Here is a 27,942-nt window from a genome sequence, read left to right as displayed (position 1 = left end):
CCTCACCTGGAGGGAAGTGCACAGAAAGGAAAGGCTAATCCAGAGAACGGTGCACGTCGGGCCGCGGGGCCTTGTGGTGTGGGCCGGCTGCTATGCTGCGGTGAAACCCCCCAAAACACGAAGCAGGCCTCGGCGCCGTGTGCAGTGGTGTTTCCAGGGGATGTAGCGAGGGGACAGCTCGGAGGGACACACACCGAGGGAGGGACACACACCGAGGGACCGTGTCCTGCTCCGCCGAGCGGCCTGCGAGCCGAACAAGATGTCGACCAGAACGCCATTGCCCACGGTGAACGAGCGAGACACCGAGAATGTAAGTGTCCGGGCAGAGACACCGAGGGGAGGGGGGTAGCAGGATACAAGAACAGCCTCGAACAAGCAGCGGATTTAGCATGTGTGTGTGTCTGTGTGTGTGTGGCGGTTTTGTTGGCGCACTGGTCTCGGTGCAGGTTTGTGATTTAAGCGGCTTCATTGTTGGACCGGTTCTCTCCTGCTCCGCTCCACCGGAACTTCTGTGTTCCGCCGGCGGACTTGCAGGATGTGTCCCCGGCTCCGGTGCACACAACCCGGCTACAGACACACAGCATCGCACTGCGTCAGTGTGCTGTGCCTGTTTTTTAGCGGCAACACCGGGAGAGTCTCCCCCCCCCACTCCCCCGTGTGGCCCGAGAGAGAGGTCTGATTAAAAACCCTCCGCCCGGTTCTCCCCTCGCACGACCGAGGGTATTTTCTAGTCCACCACGTCAATAATTAGGCTCAGGGTGGGGGAGGATGCTGCCCTACTTTTCAATAGCATCGCAATGTGACATCCATCACCTATTGGGCCCTGTTGTAACTGCACGCTCACTGAGGAGGAGGAGGAGGAGGTGGAGGAGGAGGAGGTGTTGTTCACCAACACGACACTGATGAGCTGAGGCAGCACAACACAAGTATTCATCTTAACATAGAACAGCAAAGAAATGGCGAGAGATTTCTGTGTGAAGGAATGTGTGAAGGCACCAGTGGCGGATCTAGGATCTCTCTGGCCTGGGGGGGGGGGGGCATACAAGGGGGGCAGAGTTTCAACAGGGGGTGGGGGCAATTGTGTTTTTAGAACACGGGACAAGATGGTGAATATGCCATGTGTGTGTGTTTGAAGCTGTAATGCTTCAACAACAGTACTCAAGGAATGCCTTAAAGGATCAGTGTGTAGAATTGAGAGACAGCTAGTGGTGAAGTTTAATGTTGAATTAACCCTCAACCTTCTAGACATGAAAAAGAACCTGCGGTTACTTTAAGTTATCATAAAAACTCAAAAGTTGTCTAGTTTGTCCAGTCTGGACTACTGTAAAAAAAAAACATGGCGGCCTCCGTAGAGGGGACCCGCTCCCAGTTTAAGCATAAAGCATTTAAGTGCAATTCTAGGTTAAAGAAAACAACAATTTGTACAATTTAAATGATTGAAACACAAGTTTGTATTCAATTTCTGCCAATAGACCCCCTTTCACTTAAATCTTACACACTGAATCTTTAAATGTGCACCTTACACAAACAGAAGTTGGGCATCGATGTTGGACATACCACTGTCGGGTTGATCAAAGAGCTTGGAGTTCACGGACAAGCCCTGCGCCAGGCCATAAAAGAAACCTGGCAGACTGTGGAACTCTGCAGCTATTGGCTCTGGATCAGGAGGAAAGACCCCAACTAGGCCCCAAGATGTTAGGGACACACACCCAGGTCTGATGGTGGGCCTGACTTAGAAGAGGGTGTCTTGTTATTAAAAAGCCAAAACATCCGTTGATGCTAAGGTACACAACTGATGATGTGTCCCTCCCTAATATCTGCTGGTAATTTTTCTCACTCTAGTAAAGTGTTAATGAAAAGAGAGGATTTTGCCCTGTGAGGCAAATTGTGATTTGTGAATATGGGCTATACAAATACAATTTGATTGATTGACATTGAATATATTAAAAACATTGTTCCTTGTTCTAGCGCATCGTGTACTTCAAAAAAGGATAGAAAATTAAATTTTTTCCAAATTATCATATTAATTGTTGGAGTATTATGTGTAACACCACCGACCGAACAGGGGCCAATGCAATTTCAATGCCTTCCCTGCCCACACTCAGAGTACAACAATAAAAGAATACCTCCTCTGACATGAGTCCAAAATGAGAACTGCTGTACGTGTACGCTGACGTGCTCTGACATATCTGGGTTCATCAGATTTTCTTTTCTTTCCTGGAAACAAGAATAAAGCCTCCCTGTGTTATAGTGGAAATTGGCTGGGAGCAGTATTTCATTACCAGATTGAAAAAAATGTGCTTTTATCTTATACATTAACAGTATGTATCCGTATTGTTCCTGATCACATGTTTAAATGCGTTCTAGAAAATGCCTGTTTGTTCCAGCGAAGTTATGTAACTTACAGAAACCTCAACATTAAGTTCTCATGGTGGTATCCGATCTCTGATCGCTTTCCCGGATCAGTAATGCATCAGCTGAGGGGGCAGCTAATGTCCTTACAGTCCATTGCTGCTTCAGGTCTCACAGACGTGGACGTAGACTGCTGGGCGGCGATTAAAGTGGTGCCCGAGCCTCGCTGCCTCAGTTTGGCTCTAGCATGCAGCCCCTGGGCCCACTAGCAGCTGAACTGCATTGCATAACAGCTTATTACTCACAGGGACAAGTGGCTTTTAGTGCAGGACAATAGAATCTCTACTGGCTTCCTTATTTTTAAGTCTGTGTGTGTATGTGTGTCTCTGCACAGGTGTGTGCTCATATTTTTTTCAATGTCTGGCCTCCCTGATGACACAGCGTCAGTTGTTGGGAGTTAATGGACCAGCGAGTGAGATAAACTTTGTGAATTAATCACCTGCTTGTCCTGATGTTCCTCTATTTAATTTAGGGAATCTGGAGCGAGGCCAAGTGTGTGCGTCTGTCTGTACACTGAAGGAAAAACTGGCTGCATTACAAATCAGATCTAAAGTTAATGGGAAGAACTGAAGTCAATTTATTGTGGATATTTACCAGCTGCAATATAAAACGTGTGCAGGCTCCACAGATTGCTCAGTCATGGAGATCTGAAAGAGGGTTTTGGTGCATTAGAACAAAGGATGCTGACTTTGACTGGCATCTAATCAAGATTTGTCCTTGCCCACCTTTCTCTCTCTCTCTCTCTAACACACACACTCTGACACCAGGGAGCGTCCGAATCCTGCTGTGCAGCTCTCACCTCTGTCGGGGATGTGGGCTAACCGAGGTGACGATGCACACACTGCAGGGTGTAGCGTTTCCCGGGTGAAACAGGAGCAGGGGAGCCTGGGTAACAAGACCGAGGCTTTATTCTCTGACTGGGTGTGGTCAGGAGCTCATGAGCAGAGGATCATGGGATTTCTGACCTGGACTGACATCAGCAGCTGTTGTAGAGGAGAGGAAACAGGCAGTAGAGACTGCGCATAGCCGATGCCAACGTTGTACCTCCAGCAAGCTCTTCCTAATTCACCTTCACATGCCATGTCAGGGGGACGGTTATCTGTGAATCTGTGAACTCTTGACCTACTTGTGTAGATTTTACAGGGATTGTCAAAGTCTTCTTGAGGTCAGGAGGGTAAGTTTTCACAAAGGGAGAGAGGGTGAACCTGATTCTCAGCCAAGTTCCTCTGTGCACTTCCTTGCAGTGTCTGTCTGTAAACGTACATGCTGAGACACACAGACACATGTAGAACACTGGATACCCCTCTTGTGTCTGAGAGAGTTAATGGGTTCATTTCTGTTTGCTCAGCAAATATCCCAGGCCTGGCACACACACTAACCTCCGCTGCTGCACTCTGCTGCATTGTTTGCATGTGTGCAGCCGATTTTGAGAAATAAGTCCATGTGGAGGTTCAGGGAATCGTAGCTGTAGCATTTGTGTCTCTATATAAATAAATAACGTCAGTCAGTGAATGAATATGTTTCTGATCTCCACTTGTATGGGTTCTCTGCAGCACTCATCGGTGGACGGCTTTGTTGAACCCCCAGCGCCCCCCACAAAGTCTGCGAGTCGCCACAGTCTGCCGCGATGTCGCAACTCTTTCACCTCCACGGAGGAGCATCCCCATATAGGCAATTACCGCCTCCTCAAGACCATCGGGAAGGGCAACTTCGCCAAGGTGAAGCTGGCACGACACGTCCTGACCGGACGAGAGGTGAGACAAATCTTCAAGTATTTCATCTCAAAACCTATGTCAGCATTGCTCTTTCAATTCTACACGTCAACATTAAGGGCTGTGTCTTATTGGTTAATATTCTGATTATTTTCTCAATGAAATGATCGTGTGATTCATCTACATAGTCTGAAATTAGCCAAATAATTATCTCTCACTCACTCACTTTCTCTTACTCCGCATACGTATCTAATCTGCTACGTTTAAACTTTGATTTGTTTGAAATGATGCCACAATATCAACACGCATCACCACATAATGATCAATTATTTTCTTGGCCTGGTGCACTCAGTTTGACTCGACTCAGTTTGCACTGCGCAGCGTGAATGATGGAGACACAGAGAGGAGCAGTAAATAACTGACAGAGCCGGTAAAAATTGTAAAAAAAAAAGTGTGCACTGATCAGAAATGTTAATGATGCCTTGATTTGCTCTAAGTTAAACCTAGTTCATGGCCTGTTCTGACTGAGAGTGAATGACCTCCTGTCATGATGATATTGTACTTGTTCGTTCTCTCAGTCTGGTCAGGTCAAGCTGTCTGTTTCTCTCATTCACACACTCGCACTGCTGACCTGTCACAGTGATAGACGTGCTGGTTTGCTGCGTCTGTAATCAAAGCTCCTGTTTCCCTATGGAGAAAACAATGTCCTACGATCTGTTCACCCTCTTCCACTCACAGCACACACTGACAGCACTGATCCACCTCAGATGTCCTCTCACGTCTGTGCATTAGCCACCTCCCTCCTTTAACTCTCAGAATTACATTATCTGCCTGTTCACGTCAGAATATTTGGGACGTAATTATTCTCCAAGGTGAAACTGCTAACGTTTCCATCCCTTCTGTTTCCTTTAATGCTAATGTTGAACAGGCACACCGGGTATGCAACACTGTTTGCTGAGAAGGTTAGCCGCTGCTCTGAGTGCCTGAGTGCTTTTGCTAGCTCATCAGAATTCAAAGACATGGATCAGAACAGGTGGAAAGAACATAGCCCACTAAAACTGTTGCTAACGTAGCTTAAAGTCAAGTCTCCAAGCAGCAAAACATTGCTCAAATAGAAAACAAATAATGATTTTGCTTTATTGCACATTATTTAAAGATACAATAGAGATGAGACGGAGCAGCAGTTGCTTAAAGGTGACAGAGAATCCTCTTTATGCTGCAGAGAGTGACTACGGGATGTGGACACACGTCACCCATTTGCCTTGACCATATGCCCTCATCTTCTCCCCACTAAGGGTGGGACCATGATACAGTATTATCATCAATTAAGTGTATCAACTTTCAGGAAAATCATCCTCACACATTAACCGACTCATCGTTTTAGCCATTAGATAATTCTGACTCCACTATGAACAATATAAACCAGAGAGCAAGTGTTAAAAATGGGGGGGAAAGGAGCTATATAGCGAAAAGAGAGAGGCAGAAGATGAGTGAAATAGGGGAAAGGGAGAAGGATCCTCTCAGTCACAATAGATGAATGCGGCGATGAGGGTGAAACTGTGGCGCACTTATAGCGAAAGGAGCTATATAGCAGAAAGTAACTTGCTCCTGGGCATTGTATATACAGGGTTGTACTCAATGAACTGTAAGTGTGAAAGTGCATAGCAGTGTAAAGAACCACATATAATGTGGTTATTACGGTGTATACAGAGGAAGTTCATGTGCTTCCACTGATGCATAGAGAATCTGTACAGTCTGCTTTGGCATACATGTGACAAATAGAGTAGAACTCAGAAGAGCACATACCCCCACCAATGCTAAATGCTTAAATTCAATCAGGCTGCAACAAATGTATGTGTTACTATGCACATTCATGCTTATTGTTGCATTGATGTGGACTTGTCGCCCAGCCCTGCTTCCTTCCTAAAAACGGTGGTTACCTTCCTTTTCTCTGTATGAGACGAGACCGGCATATTTGTTAAAATACTTCCCTTTAGCGCACAGTCAGTCATGAGATAAAAAAGCTGTCGAGAGGGAAATAAAAGTGTAGAGGAACAATTCACAAGCACTTCAGCAAAAGTGATACTGTTTCCGCTCGCAATACGTGTGCACGATCACAAGACCTGCACACGGTGACGAGCATATGGCCGGTGTATTACGACTGCGCTGAATAATTAACAATGATGCTTGTTGCCCTTCTGTCACTGTGGGGCTGAATTATTCACCTTGAAATCCATTAGAGAGAGACACACACACATGCACGTAAACTCTTGCATATGATGTGATGCCACCCGGGCATTCATCAAATCTCTGAGAGCTCAGAGAGGGAAATATTGGTGGAGTGAATTGTGGAGGAAATGTAATGAATATCTCTGACTCATGCAAAGAGAATAGTGGAAGTTGGAACAATAGAGTGTCACATGAGGACAGCTTCAACACCTGCAGGCATACATCAACACACACTATCGCATACACACACAGGCTCCCCCGAACACATGTACATGCCTCCACCTGAGTTTTGTCCATTACAGGAGGAAGCAGAGAAGACTGAGGTTGGTCTATGCACCTTCCCTCCATAGAGCATAAGACACCACCTGCGCACTGTGCGTGTTTCTACACAAACAGACACACACAGAGCGAGCCTGTCTGCTGTCTTGCACTCGGGTTTCTCATCTCCCCGATACACTCTGTTCTTTTCACAGCCTCTACATTGGTGTTATTATGGGGTTTAGCTTCCAGGTTTGGATGAAATCAAATGTCGGTCTCAGGGAAACCCTGCTTGGGATGAGTAGCCACTCGCCTTTAATCTTTCAATGACTCTGCATTTTATATCTGGTTTCCCCTTTAACATGCTGTTTGGGACTAGAGCCTCAGTCTGCATCTTTTGAAATATATTTTTAAAGCTCTTAATTAGTTCCCTTTTTTCAATTCTCCCATTGTTTTTCATCTCTAAAGGCAATTTCCACCCTTTCTACCTTCTCCAGAGAGGTCAGAGGTTAGGGCTGGTATCTTCTTTGTGTCAGAATCTTGTAGAATAGTTTAACTCAAAGGGTTACAAAAGACAGGACAAGCTTTATTTACCTGAGTATGGAGTGTGGTCTTGATAATCCCACAATGCAACACAAATAAACAACAATCCTTAGTACAATTGCTCTTAACACAGTCCAGGAAAAAAAAAAAAAACACTCATTAGGAGTTTTGATGAGAGTAGAGTAGAGTGTGCAAACCCAATCTGAGTCGTACCCAAGATGGGCAGTGATGAAGTAAAAAGGGTTTCAAATATAAATACAAGCAGGGACAAATAACACACAAACATACTAAAACATAGTAAGCCGATTTTAAAAACGAGGAACATTCATAGCATCGTCATGCACTAACGCTAACATTTTAAAATAAAACAGTACTCAAATGTACAATGTCTAATGCGGACAGAGTGTTTTATGTGTTATACTAATGGGTGCCATATTCAGACAGTCGATACTGGCTGAAGAAATGTTGTGACCAACCAGGAACTTCGTGTTTGTTCCATCATCAGGGCTGTGATTACTTCATTGTGGTTAAACACATTCGGTGGTCATTTGTCTTTGGTTAGATCACACACTCAAACATAATTATTTAGCCATTCATTAGTCTATTATTTAAAACTATGTAGATATTTTTGATTAATCCTGTGCAAGTACAGAAAGCCATATGTATTAATTCACAGTAATAACATTAAATAGTAAAAGTGCTTGTCGATCACTCGTCAGCGTGATGCATGGGGCCGACTGGTGAGTCTGCAGTATGGCTCAGCTCACGGCTTTGTGAAAGCTGCTGAGCGCTCAGAAAGTGAGGGGAGCAGGTCCGTTTCACCGAGCACTTTGGGGTGATTATTGAGATGGATGGATCCGACCGAGGCCCGGCGTGATCTGCCGAGCCTACTGTAGATCAACCTGCACGGCAATATATATATATATATATAAATATATATTATATACTGGCTGAGCTGCAACAGTGGGACAGTTTACTTCAGCCACTCTGTCCTGAGACTTTTAGCAGCTGCATTTACTTATTACATATTCACCATGATGAACAGATGCATACCCCCCCCCCCCAGTATCTGTTATATTTATATCTGCGAAGCTTCATCTCTTCACAAATCATTGAGCAGAGGAGCTTTAAGGTGTGTTCAGACAGAACAGCCCTGATTCAACTGTGACAGATTTGAAAAAAGCCGCTTCACAGCAGAAGAGTGAAATGATGAGACTTCATTACGACACAGGCTTTAGCTGTACAAGCAAAATACAAAAGTAGGATTGGTTCTGACATCTCTGTTGTCTTTTATCTCCTCCTGTCTCCCCCTCGACTCCCCTCCCCTTCTCTCTGTCTTCTCTCTCTCTAGGTGGCCGTGAAGATTATAGATAAAACCCAGCTGAATCCCACTAGTCTACAGAAGGTGAGTCTTTTGTTTTATAGACACATGGTAACATTAACGTCTTGGTCGCAGTTACCGGTTAGTCACTCCCAAGTTTCAGCCGCTCTGCTTCTTTACTCTTTGAACTCAGGATGGGCTGCTTTCCATAATGTTATCAGAAGTAGTCAGGAGAGACCACAGGGCATGTTTAATCCCACCCCCTCCATCATTCTCTGTCAGTGTGTGGTTAGCAGCAGCTAAAAATACCCCTGCCTGAATGTTTGTCACTTACCCTTTTCTAGCAGTCATAACCAATTACAACGAAGGCTTTGTTACTGTTTCCTGATAACTGAGTCCAAATCCAGCCCTTTCTGCTGATTACACACGTACACACAAACATACACACACACAAGCCTGATGCTAGATTAGACCATGTGTATGAAAAGCACTCACAGGAAGTAATGCAGGCGATAATGCAGATGTGCTGCTGACTGACTTTTCATGGTCATGCCATTATTCTAGCCTGGCTCATTACTGTTTTACTGTAGAGCAGAAGTCACTAATAAGCTAAGCACACCTATAACTGATAAGTCATTGAGAACTGTGACATTTTGACAGAATTACACCACTTTTCTCACCTTTGCGGCACCGGTTAAGACCCTTACAGAGGAAAGGAGGGAGAACGCTGACAAGTGAGTCAGAGAAAAGTATTATTCGGGGGATAATAAAGATATCTTTCCTCCTCAAAAGAGAAAATTGGGCAGCGAGAGAGGATTTAAATAATAAACAATATAGTAAATTTTATAAATTATTATTGCATTATATTTTCTTTGATTTGACACTGAGACCATAAATCTAACATGTCAATATACAAGTGTAGTGCACGTTCTAAACCTGCCTGTCTGCCATGGACCTGCAGATTGGATGAGGTTCATAATCTGCAGAACCCTGAAGCTGCGCCACCGCTGCTGCATAAAGAGTTGTTCACCTGTTTGCTCATATTGTGTAGATATAGATTGTATCACGTTCCTTGGGCTCTTAACACTGCACATGCCAAGTGTGAAGCTAATAAAATAAATGGTTCTCAAGATATGTGAGCCACAGACAGATTTCTGGAATCAGAACAATGTCAGTTAGACATTATGATATTTGATTAAGGACATTTTCTCTATCTTGAACTCTCTGAATTTAAATGTAATAACCCTGCTGTGAAACAACACAATTATTTCAGGGCATTTCTGAAAGGGGTTTTGCTTCCAGACACATTATTGTCTGTGAGCAAAGCGCATCTGTAATTGACTTGGACCCTAATGGGATCCGACTGCAATTCTTTAGCCAATCAGTGCGGAGACGCTGCAAGAATTCTCAAGCTCTCAGTTCCACACTCATCTTATCTAACTGAGATACATTTCCTCGTGTGAGCTCTTTTGTTTAGCAGCCTCTTGTGTGGTTCCTAATCTGCACACACGCAGTGGTGTAATGATCATTTAGAAGTGTGTGTGTGTGTGGCATTTAGATTCTGAATACGAACTGACTCTGACTTTACTGATTCACGTCTCGTCTAGGTCATGATAAGCGCTTACATTCCCGACAGGGATGAACATAGCCTGCAGACGGATCATGTGAGACTGCAGACCAATCAGAATCTCTCTGATCAATTATTCAGTGGGCCTTTCAGATGTCAGCTGCAGTAGGACTGACAGGGTCAATAAGTAGAAGTCTTCCAGCTTTTTATGGGGAATAAAGTAATATTGGTGTGTTAGCATTTATGCTTGTTGATGTTACGCATACATTCATGTGTTAATCTTGATATGTTTGTGTATCGATATGAGAGGTGCTTGTATCTCTGTGTGGAGCTTATAGGTGTAGGTTTAATGTCCTCTGCTCTGTACTATAGATTTCTGTAATGGTATACAGACGTGTCATCTGCAATGCAGAAGATTGTTTTATAATGCAGCAGCAGTCTCCTGGATCGAATCGATTATCTCATTGACTCTGAGCGTCCTATAGGATCCTTGTGAAAGCTGTTACTATGGATGCATTGAAGGGAGCATCCACTTTACTACACTTTGCACCCTTATAACCTTGGATTGGTCAAATCATACCTGGGAAAAATGTATTCCAAGAAAGGAATACAAACGTTAACCTTTCAGTCACTGTTAAAGTTATAAAAGGTAACTATTCTTCATTTACATGTCTGTAAAACTACGCATGATGATGGAAGAAGACACTGTTTAGCCAGTTAGCCAGTCAGCTGTTTTTTTCCTTCCACTGTTTGTATTGGTTACTCGTAATGGACCACGATTATTCATTGCCTGTTCCTGCGTGTTATGTCACCCAAGCTCTTCCAGTAAAGTGCAAATGTTATTGGTGGTCAAAACAACTCCCATGATACCGTGCTTCTTCATGATGTCATCAAGAGACCCCCTAGTGGCTTAAGGTCAAGAAGTTATTGAAAAAAATCCATTGTTGGTCCTCAGTTGTCAACATTAGTTGCTGATTTGATTCATTTTACTATTTTTGCTTTTTTTCCCTGTTTCGTTGGAGGCATCCTTGTGGTTTAGACGTCTAGACTGAATTTGACTTGCTCCCCCTGAGGCCACGGCCTGCAGTAGTTCCTCATTACCCATTCCATCATGACCCTTACCCTGAGAAGGCAACAAGAAATGTTAACAGTGAATGTATGTAAAATTTAAGAAGCCACAAAGAAATTCAGGAGTCATATTAGTTCTGCAATGCAGCCTCTTGGACAGTAAATTATCACAGTGCAGTGTACATTTTAATGGCTAAAATGCGACTGCGTATCTCTGAGCAGCCTATTTCTAGAGGCAGATATAAACACAGACGGGCGTAATTATTGACTCAGTGACTCAGGCTTTTTACATTGCATTGGAGAGCAGAGGTTAAAGGATTCGGCATCAGTAAAGTGGACATTGTCTCCGCCTTTTGCTCTGCTGTGGAGTTAATTAAACATTTTGTACTGAGGACACATGAAGATCTGTGTTTCGCTGTATACTTTTACTGTTGTTTTATTTTGTCATCCTGTTTGTTAGTCAGTGTGGGGGAGCGAGGTCTCAGCCTCCGATTTGGCCACATCACTCCGTTCACTGTTCTTTCATGTTGTCCTGTCAAAATGCCACTGATCTCTGTTGTTTACGGTCTCAGAGGAGCCAGGCTGTGGGCACACCATCTGGCACTGTAGGCCCAGCCAGCGCTCTGGCATATCCTATGTAGCCACTGCACGCACACACACAAGCATGCAAAGACATGCAGACATACTGTACACAGGAGATCCTTTGGTTTATGCACAAGACTCCAGCTGGCAGAACGTAAATTCTTAGTTTTTTAATCATAGTTTTCACTACCATTCACTTACTTATCTCAGAGGTGGATTTAAAGTATGGCTCATATCACAGAGACAAAGAGATGAACATAAAATCCGTTTTTAGCACTTCTTTTCCTGAGCTTATCTTTGTCTCTCTGGTGTTTCCCTCGGATTATTCGATAAAAAAAGAAAAAAAAAGGTAAAGCGGGATCCAGAATGAGTCATGAGGTTAGAATCAAGCTCTGGTCTGTTCCTTTATGGCCCATTGGCGCTCTCTGCCCTGGTGTGACTTTGTGGTGGTTTGGATGTTACAGGAAATGAGGTCAGCTGAGATCCAAAGCACCTCCTCGGCTCTGCCACAGGAAACGCATCACAAGTCATCTGTGGTCAGGGACGTTGACGTTGTCATGGTTTTTCTGCATTTTAGCCCTAAAATAGGCCTCTCCGTTAATCCCCTCTTTCACTGTGCACACACCGCTCTGATCCCACCATCCCCTCGCTGTCCGCCTCTTTCCAATGTGCAAATAAGAGTTTTTCTTTTTCTTTTCATTGCTTCAACAAAGAGACAAGATCAACTAAATAATAAAGGCGATATTATCGACATGTCAGACGTGCTGCTGTGGCTGTGCTGTTGCAGACCATATGAAAGCTTGTGCTGTTGGAATGCAAGACACATTCATATTTGGAAACCGTGGAGCTGTTTGACTTGTGACGCGAAACAGGCGGCAGCAAGTGAAGAGAGTAAAGGACACGACTGAAACACTGACAAAGGGGGAAAAAAGAAAAACTCTTAACCACATTAAAACCACAAAGCTTAAGTTCAGTCTCCCTCTTATATCTGAACATGACTTTATGATGTTTTCGGGTTAGTCAGAAGCCTTGGGAACATACCCTGACTCTGTTTGTGTAAAATACTTTCTGCTAGTTGTAAAAAGCCCACCATGGGGTCAAGCTTTCCTAATGTCTGTTGTTTGCGTCTATCTTGCGCCTGCCACTCTGCATTAGCCAATGAAATGCTGTCGGGCCCATGGGCTAGAGGAGCTTTGGTCTTGTTCATATGAGTGGAATGTAATTAGACAGACAGCGTTGTTGTATGAGGTGAATCATAGTACAACTCAAATGTTGAGGCTGCTTAGATGCGTGCGGTTTACAGATTCATTCATGAGAGTTTTCAGTGCTGTGATTGAAAGGGCCTCTTGCCATAAGTGAAGTACTTTTTTGGGGCTTTTTGGGAAAGTCTGCAGCTGCGTTGTGTCTTGGTGTGGTGTATAATGAATAAAAGACGGCGCGACACAGGGAAAGAGACGTAGAGACGTGCTGTTTCTCGTTGGGATTATTCTCAGCACCTCAGGAGTCGAGGACAGGACAAAACGATGCGTCTGAAAGTCTTTCGATCGCTCCGTCTGCTTCTTTGTTTGTCTCTCCGTCCTTCGCTGTCTCTCTGTGACACACAGCGAGCAGGACAGATAGGCAGTTTTAAGGTAATGTTTGTGCACATTGAAACATGCAGACACATTCATTAGAGGGATGAAGGTTTCCCGGCTACTCATCCTATCAATAATCTCCATGTTGACTGAGCAGCTGTGCCACTGTGACTGAAATAGTCCCGCCAGTTCCTGTAAGTGCTCCCAGACTGATATCTGCTCCTCTGCTCCTTCTGCATGGGGACCCTGCAGTAATTAAGGCTAGTTTGGGAGTCTGGGTGCCCCTGGGTTGGTGGAAGTAGGTCACTGGCACAGACTACTGAGATTCAAGCACATTGGAAACGGCGTGTTTTCCTGTGTGCAATACACATTTTGTTTTTTGCAGCTAATCATTTTTGTCAAATACAGTCTCAGTTTCAATTTTTTATTTGTTTTCAAAATTAAAGTAAAATAAAGAAATCTGGCCCAAATATTCACTAATTGTTCACATTGTCCAGGTCCACCTTAAAAGCTACTTTATGCCACACTGACTCCCCTTTCTGCCTGTAGATATTATTGATATTTATACTAGACTGGATGAGACACACCACACTCATTATCTCTTGTCCTCCATATTGGCTACATTGCTATTGAGCTTATATTGATGGGCACAGTGTTTGTTGTTGTCTGTTTTCCAGCGCTCTTCTCAGATTTGTTCTAATTTTTTTTCCAAGTGGCTGCACGCGTGCTTCCCATGTGAGGGGCTTTAGGGCAATGACGCAAACAAGAGAGGGAGCGAGAGAGAAATAGAGAGAGAGGGAATGAGGCAGAGAGAGAGAGAGAGATAAGAGTGAGAGATAAAACACTGACTCTGGAGTCCATCACTGATTCAGAATGAGGATAATATAGAGTTTCTCTCTCCATGGATGTGTCACATGTAAAAGTAACATGCTTGAGTGTATGCACATTTATTTGAGGCTGGGACTCCTGTGTTTATTTCTGTGCACTGCAGGGTGTCTTGTGGTGATTGTGTCAGGATATTTCTAACCCTAATTGACTTTGTTACCATGGGGGAACCTCTCAGGCCGACACAGCAGCTGATGAATATGGAGCAGGGTTTTGTCACACAAAAGAAGCTTGGAGACACAACCAGGTTCCCATAGCAAATCAAACTATGAAGTCTACTCTGCATGCACTTGCACACACTTTACTTTAAATTATCTGATTCAAAACTTAAAATACATATTTTTAAATGACTCCATATTGTCACAGCGGACAAATCACACAATTTACTGAAGACTAGAGATGTTGTGATACCGAGAACTGATCCAATGCCATGTATTTAAAATATAACACTAACCCTGTATGTAAGTCATGATTGATTTTATTGTTTTATGGCCTGACATACAGAGAATGAATGTATGCCAACTTCTTTTATTAGTTAATTTGACATTACTAACGCTAGAATACAGGAAATCTCTCTAAAATCAGCACCTACCTGGCAGTACAGTGCAACTTCTGTTTTGGAGCAGATGAAGGAAATTGAAAATTGCAGTTTTTATCTTGGTGAAACTAATATTCAATTAGTACTTCAAAGACATGGTATCAGATTGGTTCAAAGATTCACATACTTGCCGATGTCCAACTCGGGATTCACATCAGGAGCAGCAGCATTTCTGATGCTTGTATCAGAAAAACTCTCACTATTAAAATTCTTATTTAAAGTTGGTGTGAGACAAATTAACATTTGCGTATAACTGATCTCTGTTTCTTTAAATGATAACATAGTATTTGAAGCATTTTCTTTTTAACTATGACAGTTTGTGCCTATTTATACTTCAGGTTATTCCCATGCAAAATGTGCAGTTCTAGATTGTTCTAAAAAAATCCCACGAGACCAAACTAGTGCATATTTTTGGAAATATTTTCAGCTGCAGATTTACACGTGCATGATGCCTAAATGAGAGGAGGATGCTGTACGTGTGGCTCGGGCCGCAATTTTCTTTCCAAACGATTGTGAGCCATTGAGACACGCAACAGGACCAGAACCGATTAATTATTTACACCCAGTGCTTCAGTGTGGCTAATTTAATGCTTTTTGGGACACAAATGGAGCTCTATGGCACATAGGAGTAATCTATAACAGGCCTTGACTCATGAATAATCTAATTTAATCATAATAAAATACTTTGTTGTAGAAATAAAACTGCATTCTTATTCTTTTAATGTGATTTTTAACAGCAAGAAAATATGACAGTGTGAGGTGATATTCCTGAACCTGCTGCGGCTTTCTGAATGCTGTGTGTTGTTTAAGTGTGTGTGCATGAGTGTGTGCAGGTTGAGAGGTGTCAGAAAGAAAGAAAAAGGGAGGCTGGTGAGCAAGTAGAGACAGAGAGAGAGAGAGAGAGAGAGAGAGAGAGCATGTTGTTGAACCAGACTAGCTGAGAGGACAGGACAGAGTCGGGCCTGCTCACACTGGTCTAATGCCTGTGTTTGATGACCTAGAAACATTAGAATATCCCAGCACTTATGTAAGACTTTAAAGGGCCATTGCTTTGCACGAACACAGACACAGCTAAACAAATGCATATACTACACTAGTGTCCATTCCCATGACATGTTACTGTCACTTTTCCCATTTTAAACTGGAGATGAAAGCATCACTTTTCAAAACTTTTAGCTCAATCAAAGAGTTCTGCAAAAATCCGTGCTCTGTCTCCCGGTAGCAGTAGATGCTAAATCCCAGTTGAGTGAGTGTTGAAATGTAACACTCAAACAAACCCTCAGCGTGGCACGACCGGGAATCGGCAGAATGTAAATGATTCAACAGCACCTCTGAGTGGCTGCAGGAGCTCGTCTGACACAAACACAGTCACACCAACGCTGAAGGAGGAGACACGCTTTTGAATGATTACAGCCCTGAATGCTCTCCTTTCTGAGTCATGCTGTTATGTATGGTCCTCAGAGAAAATACAGGCAAGATAGCGACTTTCCGTTTTGCTGTTTCTCCCAAGAGTGGATAGAAACTCTCCCCCTCTGCGGTAGAGGGACTCTTATCAAATTGAACCCTGTAAAGGAACTTGAATTCTGCTACAATTTATTTGCGAGAACGGCAGCACCAAGGCAAACGATATGGTTATGCTGCAGTTATCGTGCATGTCCATGTTAAGATCTTGACATTAAGCAGCAGATGTGTAACTTGCAGCCCTTGTTGTGTTACTCTGCAGTGGATGACTGTGTGTTACACTGTTCTCTGGCTTATTAAATGGACGACTGACCCAGTGGCTTGACTGCAGCGTGTCATTGGAGTTGTAATTCTGCTCCTTATCTGTGTAGGGCAGGGTTTAGTGTGACTTTCCCCTGCTGCATAAGTCATATTGCTTTTCACTGTACAGTAGTGCCATGATCCTCGGGACCTCTCATGCTCCTGCAGAGTGAAATCCAGTTTCAGATGTAGACACATTTGGAGTTTGTTGTGGCTCATTTTTCTCAGCTTAGCTCCGTCATCAGAGCTTGATAACAGTTTCTAACTTTGCATCTAACCGGGTTACTGCATGTCCCTCTGTGTTTCTACAGCTCTTCAGGGAAGTCCGAATAATGAAGGTACTGAATCATCCAAATATAGGTAAGTCTAAGCAAGTAACACCCAGTGAGAAGCTCAACCTGCATAACTAGTTGCTGGATCTCTCCAATAAAATTAAAGTTCATTTGATTTATTGATCATTTCATTATTTCAATGTGGATTGTCTGGTTTCCTGCTTCAATACTATTTGATTTTGCATCCAATTTATGCTTAACCCTGAAATTGCATATTTCCTTACGGATATCATGAAACCTTACTGGTTCACTGAACGCATTATTTCTGCAGTGTATCATCGTTTGAGCATTGAGCAATGTCCATATCCAGTGAACTCTTACCTTCTGATTTCTAGTTTTGGTTCCCCTATTCATTCCAACAAGGATTAGGATTTATGTCACAATAATAACATTTGGGGAACTAGTTTTAGTTATCTTGGCTCAAACTTATGCAGCCAGTAGTCTCGCCTCATGCCACTGGAAGTCCACTGTTTGCTGATTTTGATGCCATAGAGTTACTCAAACCAAACCAGTAAACTAAAAACTTCCACCAATAAACAAAAACACCCCTTCTACTGTGAATGCCTAATTCATTTCACCTCTGCCTCATTTCTTTTTCCCGATCTCTCCTGCAGTGAAATTGTTTGAAGTGATTGAGACGGAGAAGACACTTTATTTGGTGATGGAGTATGCCAGCGGTGGTGAGTGAAGCTTTAATGCAACTGTGTGACATTTGGTTTATTTTTGTGAGTGTATTCAAGCTTTAAATTTCCTCCATCGTCAGTTTTAGAGCAATTGAATGAGCATATACAGGGACAAAAACAGTCAGTTCAACATATCATAACTATCCCAACGAGAATAAACTGCTTCATAATTGTATATTTCTTGTGTCTCCTCCAGGAGAGGTATTTGATTATCTAGTTGCTCATGGCAGAATGAAGGAGAAGGAGGCCAGGGCCAAGTTCAGACAGGTGAGTCATCAGAATTGCTGCGCTCGCAGCTCTTCCGCCATTCCATTACTGCTTTCAGTGGGAACACTGCATGCACCAAGCTCAGGCTTCGTCACTAACTGCAGAGGAAAGATGGAGCGCAGATAGCTCGGCGTGAGAGAACAGGGGTTGAGAACAGTTCCTTACCGATGCTGCTCTGACACCTAGTGGTGCTGCTGGAGCAATAAGTTATCTACAGCAGTTCATGTATTAAATAGCCTCTTTCATGATAATGTTCTAAAATGAACAGAATGTGAATGCATGTCTCTTTCTACAGTTTGTTTTATTCAAAAAAAGCACAAGCATGATCTTGATAAACAAGTTCCTATCGCATCCATGCTGTTCAGAATCCCTAACTGATGGTTTTAGATGACTCAGAGGATCAGTGTGTGACACACTGTGGGCAGTGTGTGTATGTGTGTCAATGTTCAGAAAGGTAAGTGTGTGTGTGTGTGTGCGTGCCTGAGTGCAGGGAGGTGGGTGGCATGTGTCACAGAACAGTGCGTTTTCTCTTAGATTGATCTTGTCAGACACACGTTAGTTAATTTCCCTGTCAACTGCCACAGCAACTGTTCAATGTTGATCTGCTTGATAAATACAGTTTATTGACAGCACACACAGATTAAAATATATTGGTGATGCTGAATCATTTACCATCATTCCCCTGTTTTTGGACGTAAACCACTTGCAATCATTAACAATACTGGGGATGTCTGCAAAGATTTGCTTAATTGAATGGCATTAGCGTGATAAAAGGATATAATTGAAACTTTTCTTCCACAAGGTTTTGGTGGATGAGAATCATATATCGTTTTTTTTTATCCAGGCAAAAAGTAACATCTTACTTTGTTAGCAGTCCTCCTAAAGTGTAACTCAGTTTTGCTTTTTTTTTCCATGTTCTCGCCTCTTCTTTACATTTTATACATCGTATGAACCTTCGTATCTCTGTCTCTTTATATAAAGACTACTGTTTTGAAAAGTGCTGTTCTCTTTCTTAATCTTAATATGTGTGTTTCTTTTTCAGATTGTGTCTGCAGTGCAGTATTGTCACCAGAGGAGGATAGTACACAGGGATCTTAAGGTGAGGATCCAAACTCTAACTCTCCACATCCATCTTAAGAAAAACTCTTTGTAAATAAAGCTGTTTTCAGACATGCACTGATCTCCAGACATTTTCCTGGAATTTTCTGGGGGGGCAGTATGTGAGAACGCAAATGTACAAGTCCATGTCTGAAAATGGCTTATATGTTTTAACAATGCAGATAATTTGACCATCCACATTGTATTTTCCTCTCTGTCTCTCCCCACCTCAGGCAGAGAACCTGTTGTTAGATGCAGACATGAACATCAAGATCGCCGACTTCGGCTTTAGCAACGAGTTCACTGTGGGCAGTAAGCTGGACACTTTCTGTGGCTCCCCTCCGTACGCTGCTCCAGAACTCTTCCAGGGCAAGAAGTACGATGGACCAGAGGTGGATGTCTGGAGCTTGGGGGTCATCCTCTACACGCTGGTCAGCGGATCGCTGCCCTTTGACGGCCAGAACCTAAAGGTTTGCACTTGTTCTGGTTCTTGGACGATTTACATGAACAGCAGCTTCGAATGTCTCACTTAAGTTGTTTGTGTTTAACTGATAGAGTAGTAATTTTTCATGTGCAACTGAGTGAAACACCACAAATGCCTATTGAGAGACTTTCCTAAGCTGTGCTGTATAATAGGTGACTTTTTGTGCTGTGGTTGTTCAGAACAGGTATAAACGGTTTTAGACATTTTCGCAGCACACGCATCCAAGCTCATCTAAAACATGCCGAGACCTTTAATCTGGCTCCTAAATTATTAAACCACACAGTTGCAAGGGTGGAAAACAACTATAGCAATACGTGCATGCATCAAAATGATGAATAATTAAATTCCTACAGACAGTAAAGCTCAAATTCAAAGAGCAGGATAAATCGTTACACCCTGGTATCTTGACCAAGTTTCTTATAAGTGAGGTATGAACTCAATCTCTTCTAAGTGAGTTAGGATGTTTACATGCATCAAACTAAAACTGGGTTACTTGCATGACTAAATTAAGAGTGGAATTTCCTGTGTCTTTAGTTTGGAATGAGACTATGTAGAAATTAATCGACCCTCCTTTATTATTGAAGCAAAATAAGCTGCAGTGATAACAGTAGGTCAAAGAATGTGGTAATAGCAATTTACCCTTTTTGTGTGTTTATAGCCCATCACCCTTATTTCCCTTAATTCTCTATTGTAGCACATAGGTTTTATGGATCATAACCTTTTGTGTTAGGCGATGACAAGAGACTGGTTTGAGCATAAGGGCTTTAGCCCACTGCACACTACAAGCATTGCTAGTAAATATTATAAAGCATTTAGCAGCTAAGAGCCAGATATTTCCCTCAGGAGTTAGCGTAGACCAAAACATCGCTAGACAATATTGTGAATATTAAACTCACTCTCTTCGCGATTTCTTGTTGCTAATTTTTGTATTTGATTTTGTCTCCGACTGTCTGGTGTGCAGGAGCTGAGGGAGAGGGTCCTCCGGGGAAAGTACCGCATTCCTTTCTACATGTCCACAGACTGTGAAAACCTGCTGAAGAAGCTGCTCGTGCTCAACCCCGTCAAACGAGGGAGTCTGGAGGTATTTCCAGCGTGTTTCACTGCAGCTTCTCTCCAGTTACTCGCTCCTCATTCACAAATGTTTTGCAGTCGAACACACAGTCCTGATGATTTGGAAACACAGTTGTTGCGAGTCATCCGAAAGCACATAATTGTTGCTGTAGTTTACAGCCTCAGATTGAGATTATTCAACATTATTCATCTGAGACCAAACAGTGGTTTTACATAAGTCTTTAACTAAAACAATCAGAGAGAGTAAAACTAAATTGAATTTGTCAAAGCATTATAAGTAATAAAACTAAATAAAAACAACAATATACTCTGATGCTGTGTACTTTCACGGCATCCATGTAATTTTTCTTCTTGTTTCTTCTTTACATACTATATATACAGTAGTTGTTGGTACAGTTCACACTGTACTGAGGGACTGTCCAGAGTCGATATCACCCCTGCACTGAGAACCAGGCTGACGTTCAATAGTAAAGATTTCTCCACCAATACTAACCATTGATCTCCCTGTTGTTCAGCCGCAGCGGAACTTGCAATCAAAAAATGTTTCACAGTTGGAAATCAAGTCATCCGTTTCTCTAATTGTCACGTTGTGTAATTAACTGATGTTAGTCACGATTAATTATCTGTCATTATAAGATTTATGATTGTCCCGTTTCTTTGTTAGCAAATCATGAAAGACCATTGGATGAATGTGGGTCACGAGGAGGAGGCGCTACAACCTCACATCGAGCCTGAGGCCGACTTCAGTGATTCATCCAGAATAGGTGTGGCAGACTGCCTGTGTGTGTCCGTATATGTGTGTGTGCATGTCGACATCTCTTAATGTCACTTCCACGACTGTCCCTGGGATTCATGTTGACTTCTGTTCGCCATCAGAGCTCATGGTCACGATGGGTTTCCCGAATGATGAGATCACAGAGGCTCTAAAAGCCCAGAAGTACGATGAAGTCATGGCCACCTACCTGCTGCTGGGCAGAAAAGCTCCAGAGGTCAGTCCCTTGACCTACAGCGCCCTGACATCATCACCAGTGTCAAACCTCATGCCTCAAACTGTGTCTTTCTATATTTCAGTTTGAGGGCAGCGAGCCTCTGTCCAACAGCATCCTGGGCCAGCGGCAGCGACCGACCAGTGACATCAACAACGGCTCCAGCGTTTCTCCCGCCCATCCCAAGGTCACGCGCAGCATCTCGGCCAATCAGAAGCAGCGCCGCTACAGCGATCATGGTGGGGATGATGATGATGATGGTGGTGGTGGTGGTGTCGTAGAGAAGCCAAGTAAAGTAACCTCGTCCTTCCCAGCTCAGAGAGGGCTGTGTGTTGAGTAGGGGGAAGTTGCTTTTATTTGCTGAGGATAAGCCAGTAATGCTGGTATCCAACCTGTTGACGTGCCCTTGAGCAAAGCATTAGAGCATGTCCAGCTCCACTGGCAGCTGAATAATGCTGAGTAAGCTTTAAATCTTTGCTGTCTGGTAATCAAGCACATTTTATTGTGTGCGTGGTAACAGATTTGATTTCTGCCTCAATTTTTATGGTGGAAAAAAGGCATTCATCAAACGGTAAAATTTTCATAAACGCTATATTTAAATGTGCAATTCAGTGACTCAACCTGTCCACTGCACTGATTGTGTAGCAGCTTCCTTCTATGTCACGTGGGGCCATTGTGTCTGCTGCCATCTGCTGGTTGGCTGCTTTCCTGCAGCTCCCTCAGGAACAGCACCTCAAAGCATGAGGAGGGAACAGCTTTGCCTTGTACCCGCTCCCCTTGGCTTCTGTAGTTGTCCAATTTTTGTAACAAATTGTTGTTGCAGAGTTTAATATTTGACAGACTGGATTGTGTGTAAATCCTGGCTTTGAGTGGCTTTTTAGTTGTGTTGTGATGAGGTCATTGTCCTTATCTGTTCTTTTTTTGTGTCAAAATCCCGGCATCCGAGCAGCAGAAGGAAGAGTGCGCTTCATAGAACGTTTCTAAATTTGTTTGTGTGTGCCTCTCTCCCAGTTGGTCCTGCGGTTCCTCCAGCCACATCGTACACTAAGCGTGGCCAGGCCTTGAGCGTGGAAAGTGACCACAGGGAGGAATGGGACGGAGCGCGCCGGCTGGAGCTCAACACCTCGAAAGGAGATGTCCCTGCTTCACCACTGGGGGTGCAGGAGAGGAAGAAAACTACAAGTGCTGTCGGGGTGAGGAAGTAGAGAACACGCAAAGAAACACACATGTGCAAACGGGTTCATGCTGTAAGACTTTTAATCTGATATCATGAAATCCTCTTCATGTTCCAATAACCATCAATAAATATTGTCATCTGGGAAAAAATGAAAATTAGCAATGTCTGTTGCCCTAATATGATTGGCTGCAGTCCGCTCTTTCTAGCTCATCCAGGAGTACAAACCTTAATTAAGCCTTACTCATGTTTCAGTAATAATCAGTTCAAAATGGTGTCTCATTTCTCAAATAGACCAATGGATCGATGACTCGCAGGAACACGTATGTGTGTGAACGTACCTCCACTGACCGATATTCAGCGATTCCCAACGGCAAAGACAGCAGGTAAATACAAATACATTCACAGAAACCCACAGGATGAGATTCAGCTCTGCATGTTCCCTGTTTATCTCTTGTCCAGGTTATTATTTCTGTTTAGTGTTATAATACATTAACAATCCGCTCGCGTGCAAATACTCTCTGCCCTTCCTCCACAGTTTAACCGAGGTGTCAGGTAGCACCCCATCGACTGCAATAAGCTCCACACGACCTCGACACACTAAGTCAATGTCATCGTCGGGGCATCCTTCAAAGAGCACCCTCCCCCCCATCGACGACAACACGGAGCTGAAAGCCAGGTGAGCAACCCGACCCCTGGCTCTGTCATCTCATATAACAGAGGCTGAAGGACGATGACGTTCTTAACTCTATTTTTGGCAAAGAAGATGGAGCAGACAGTATCATTTACTTCTCAGCCCATGACGATATGCACCATCCATCTTCTAATCTCTCCTTACTTTGCAGCTCCTCTCCGCGGGGTCCCTCCACCTCTCCGTCTGCACACAGTATTAGCACGCCCGAGAAGAACCGCTTCCCCCGTGGCACCACCAGTCGCAGCACGTTCCACGGCGCCCAGCTGAGAGACCGACGCAGCGCCACGTACAACGGCCCCCCCGCCTCGCCCACGCTGTCCCACGACACGGGGGCTCTCGCTCAGCAACGCAGGGGCACCTCCACTGGAATCATCGGCAAGATCACCTCCAAGTTTGTGCGCAGGTCAGTGAAGACAGACGGCTGCACAGGTGATACCGGAGGTGCTAGTTAACACTTCTTGGACAGTTCAGATATTCACGTTTCTTTCATTCCTTCCATTTGTCATCTTGAAGTAGAAAACATCAGATTCTCTCACCACAACACCACAAGATTAGTGCGCTTCATTTTGATAATTTCGTTTGGACTGTTACTTCGTTATTATATTCCTACACGCAAAATGAACGTCCTCCTCTTTCAAACATTGTGTCGTCGGAGGTGAAGACGATCAGCAATCCTGCTTCTTCTTCTTCTCTATTATCTAACGATGTCTCGACTTCCTTCATTTGGTCCAAAAAAGGGCCGAGATGCCAGTTTAGACCTTAAGATGGATGATCATACTTACATTTTCTCTGAATGCCATCAGCTTTCATAATTTAAAAACTTAAACACCTATTTTCCATTTACACTCATGCTTCAAAGTGGACGGGGAGACATATCATCCATGGATTTTGTCTCACTCTGGTTAAAACCAAACTGCCTGACCAGAGATTAAAGGATTACTTGGTGCAAAATGTGTTCAGATGACTTAATGGAAACTTTTTCAGCAGTGAAAACTAGGAAAGCATCTCATCCTTCTCTTGCGTCTTGAAAACATACATGCTGTTATCTTTTCTCAATCTATTGATCTTATTGAACCTGTTGCTCCACTGTTTCCATTCCCTGTCAATATGACAAGCAAAGGCCAGAACCTCGTTGTCCAAACAGCAGTTAGCTCCTTGTGTCACCTTGATGCTGGACCTTGTGCTAGAGGCTCACGGCTTTCTCTCCTTTTCTTTCTGCATAGAGCTCTGTCTTTCAGGTCAAGCCGGAGGTAGGAGAACACAACGCTTGCTGCACCTGTTATCCCCTGTTGAAACAAACCAAAAACCAAAACTCTGTGCCCACTATGACCTTGGTCCCTGTTTCCTTAACCCCCTTACGTACTTGCCCACCACACCACGTCCTTTGCTTACTGACCCCCTTGTTATGTCGTGTATTTCCTTCCCGTGTGTCCACTGCCTCGAGAACCAACCTCACGAGCCCACCAGCTTCTCCTGGACTAAGCCACAATATCTGCTCCTCCGGTTGCTGGCTCTCCTCTCCTTACGTTCCCCCAGTTTTCATGCTGCGCTTAAGAGAAAAGATTCCGAGCCACTTTTACTCTTCTTACAGATCAGTGGGGATTAAGGAAAGGTAGAGCGCAGTAGACGGTAGGATGCATCGGCTCATTGTGAACGAGTCCCGAAACGTCACAGACTCCTCATTGTGTTCTGATCCCTGATAACCCAGGAGTGCGGATACTTTCCCGGCATGATGCCTGACACCCTTCTCTGTGTCCAGTGACGATGACAGTGCTGTTGGAAGCGGGTGGGTCGGGGGGGGGGGGCACATGTTGGCGGCAGCTTGTGGGTGTAACGGTGTATTCCCGGTGTGTTTCAGGGTGCCCAGTGAGGGAGAGGCCAGTGCCACGGCAGGAACACCGAGGTGAGAGTTTGAGTGAGGACGCAGATTTCAACGAGAGCCTATAACCAACCTCTACCTCCTTCAACGTGTCTCTCTCTCTCTCTGTCTCCCCCTCCTCTCTTCTCCTTCTTCCTTATCTCAAGGAGTGTGTCCGGCGATCCCAAAGAGGACGGCGCTCGGGACTCCAAGCCTCGCTCGCTACGTTTCACCTGGAGCATGAAGACCACCTCCTCCATGGAGCCCGCCGAGATGATGAGGGAGATCCGGAAGGTCCTGGACGCCAACAGCTGCGACTACGAGCAGCGCGAGCGCTTCCTGCTCTTCTGCGTCCACGGCGACGCCCGCCAGGACAACCTGGTCCAGTGGGAGATGGAGGTGTGCAAGCTGCCGCGCCTCTCGCTCAACGGCGTGCGCTTCAAGCGGATATCGGGCACGTCCATCGCCTTCAAGAACATTGCCTGCAAAATTGCCAACGAGCTCAAACTGTGACGACAGACGGAGTCCCAGTCAGTCTTCGGTGAGCTCTGGTCGCGGTCTCATCTCATCGCTGGATGTTGACTCACAGGACAAACTTCAGCACTGTAGGTCCTCGCCGTGCAGAATCAGGGTGGACTTGGCTGGTAACGTGCAATACTGGCCACGAATGTACTGTACAGGGTAGTGGATCGGAGAGATCGCGCAAGAATTAACCTCTTTGACGGAGAGATAGCAGAAACAGCTAACCCCCGCCCTCTCTCTTTTTTTTCTTCCGTCCGACTCTCTCTCTGTCTCTCTCATCAGCCCACTGCTCCTCGTCATAGGACACATTCATGTAACATGCAGTATGCAACTGAAGATGACCATCCTGCAATAATGTTTTCAATCTCTTTTTCTAATCGCCTACTACAAGATCTACTGTCCTCGCTGAAAAACCATTAAAATTACTGAAAGCTAAAATAGCCGCTTTGACACCTGTGTTAAGTCAGTATATAGATCAGGCTGGAGCCCATACTAAAACTATGTAAAAAGAGAGTTGTACTGTATGCATAACATCTGCAGGTACTGTATTGTATATTGATTTTGCGTTCTGTACAGGATTTTATTGTCAATACTGTCTTTTTTCATTGAATTTTAAGTTCTTTCCTAATATAATTGATGTCTCTTAGAGCATTATCCTTTCAGCCTGTGAGTTTTTTTAATTCCTTTTTTGTAAGAGCCACCATATGACAAGTGTTTTTAATTTTATTTAAAGAGCACTAAATTATTTTGTGGAATATTAAGGGACGTGTTCCCTTGCCTTTTATGTTCTATTTTATTTGCCTACAGAGAAAAAGAAAAAAAAACACTACGTTGCACCACATAGACTTGAGTAGTAAGTTCAGTTCAAACTGAGAAATGTGTTCACTTTATTTTCTCTCAGCAGCAGGTCGGCGATTCGGAGGGGCCTGCTGCTATTGCACAAGTTTTCCAGGGTGACGTGTATGAACATGAGAGTATGCACCTGTGTTTCTTTCATGTTAGTTTGGTAGTTCTCAATTACAAACAGAACGCAGGGTTTAAATCGGTTTACTTTATAAAAACAAAAAAGGACGGGACACCCTTTTCCGAAGGAGTGAAGATGCATGAAAAGTCAAACAATCATCCTGAAAGAAGCAGAATTTTCTAAAGTGTCTGATTTAATCCTGCCACCAGTGTGATTGTGCAGGTACTTGTGTATCTCCTCGCTTGTGGTTTTCTTTTTTTTGTTGTTTTCTTTTTTTTAATTCAGCGGAATTTATTGTATTTATTCCATTACATTGTAATGTGCTGCTTTGTAGAATTGAGGCGTGCACTTTGTTGGAGAAAATAAAAAAGATTTTATTTGTTTGTATATTTTTTGTTTGATTTTCATGTGTGTGTCGTAACTACACCACTAACTTCATGGCTGCAATGTCCCGTTAAGCAGATGTGTTGCTAGATTGTGTTGGTTTTGTGTGCATTTCACACTGACGCCACGTCATGCTGCACGGTGCCAGCAACAGTTAGTGATGTAAACCTTTATTGACTCTAAATGACATGATATTAGTCAATAACTTAAATCCTAATCATGACACAATAAATGCATTTTGCCAACATGTTAGTCGAAGGTAAAGCGTTATGAACAATATCCTCAGTTTTTCATTTCAGTCCCTTGTAAGTGTGCGAGAATCGTTCCAAGTTTGCCCGAAACGTTATTCTGAAAAAAACTGCATTTTTCAATACTTTTCAATACTACATTATACAAAGCGTTAATGATATAAATGTCATTCTCACACTACATCTCTGTTGAAATTCTCCAAATTATAAAGATAGATTTGAAATCATTCTCCTGAACAAATATGTATCTAGCTGGCGTGGTCCCTCTCAAACTTACAAAAGCTTCATTTTATTTTTTTTACAAATATTTTAGCGAACAAGTGGAAAGAGAAAAATGTAAACATTTAGTTTTGGCAGATTTGTTCGGTTGAACATGTTAATCGGTTAAAAAGTACCATTTCATTATTACTCTCTGTAGATAAATATATGAGATTACAAATGTATAAACTTTGTTGAGTCACAGGGATGATCCAACATGAACAAAATAAGCTACTGGCCAACGGTAGAATTGAAAAGATGAATGAGGATGGATGTTGCATTTGTAATCTGATGGGACGGCCTGAGTGAGGCCCTGGTCATGCATTGATGTCTCTGGTTTGAATCCTAACTTGAGATCCATGTATTGAACTCAACGTGAATCTCAGCCAAACACATTTGGTTGAGATAC

The 27,942-nt window shown here is 43.5% G+C and overlaps 1 protein-coding gene across 1 annotated transcript; it reads left to right on the top strand.

Moving 5' to 3' along the window:
* On the top strand, positions 1 to 26,996 carry LOC133020446 (serine/threonine-protein kinase MARK1-like). Its single transcript, XM_061087010.1, has 18 exons — positions 1 to 310; positions 3,966 to 4,166; positions 8,506 to 8,559; positions 16,822 to 16,870; positions 17,457 to 17,522; positions 17,722 to 17,792; positions 18,835 to 18,891; positions 19,124 to 19,360; positions 20,336 to 20,455; positions 21,110 to 21,209; positions 21,322 to 21,434; positions 21,517 to 21,670; positions 22,443 to 22,624; positions 22,900 to 22,991; positions 23,144 to 23,284; positions 23,451 to 23,702; positions 25,158 to 25,202; positions 25,325 to 26,996. Exons 1-18 carry the CDS (start codon positions 260 to 262, stop codon positions 25,668 to 25,670), a joined length of 2,331 nt encoding a protein of 776 aa, XP_060942993.1. The 5' UTR covers positions 1 to 259; the 3' UTR covers positions 25,671 to 26,996.
* Positions 26,997 to 27,942: the final 946 nt, after the last annotated feature.

This window comes from Limanda limanda, chromosome 15 (assembly GCF_963576545.1).
Source record: "Limanda limanda chromosome 15, fLimLim1.1, whole genome shotgun sequence".
Classification (NCBI taxonomy): domain Eukaryota; kingdom Metazoa; phylum Chordata; class Actinopteri; order Pleuronectiformes; family Pleuronectidae; genus Limanda; species Limanda limanda.
Note: the sequence above shows the minus strand (reverse complement) of the source record. Positions and strands in the feature narration are given on the sequence as shown.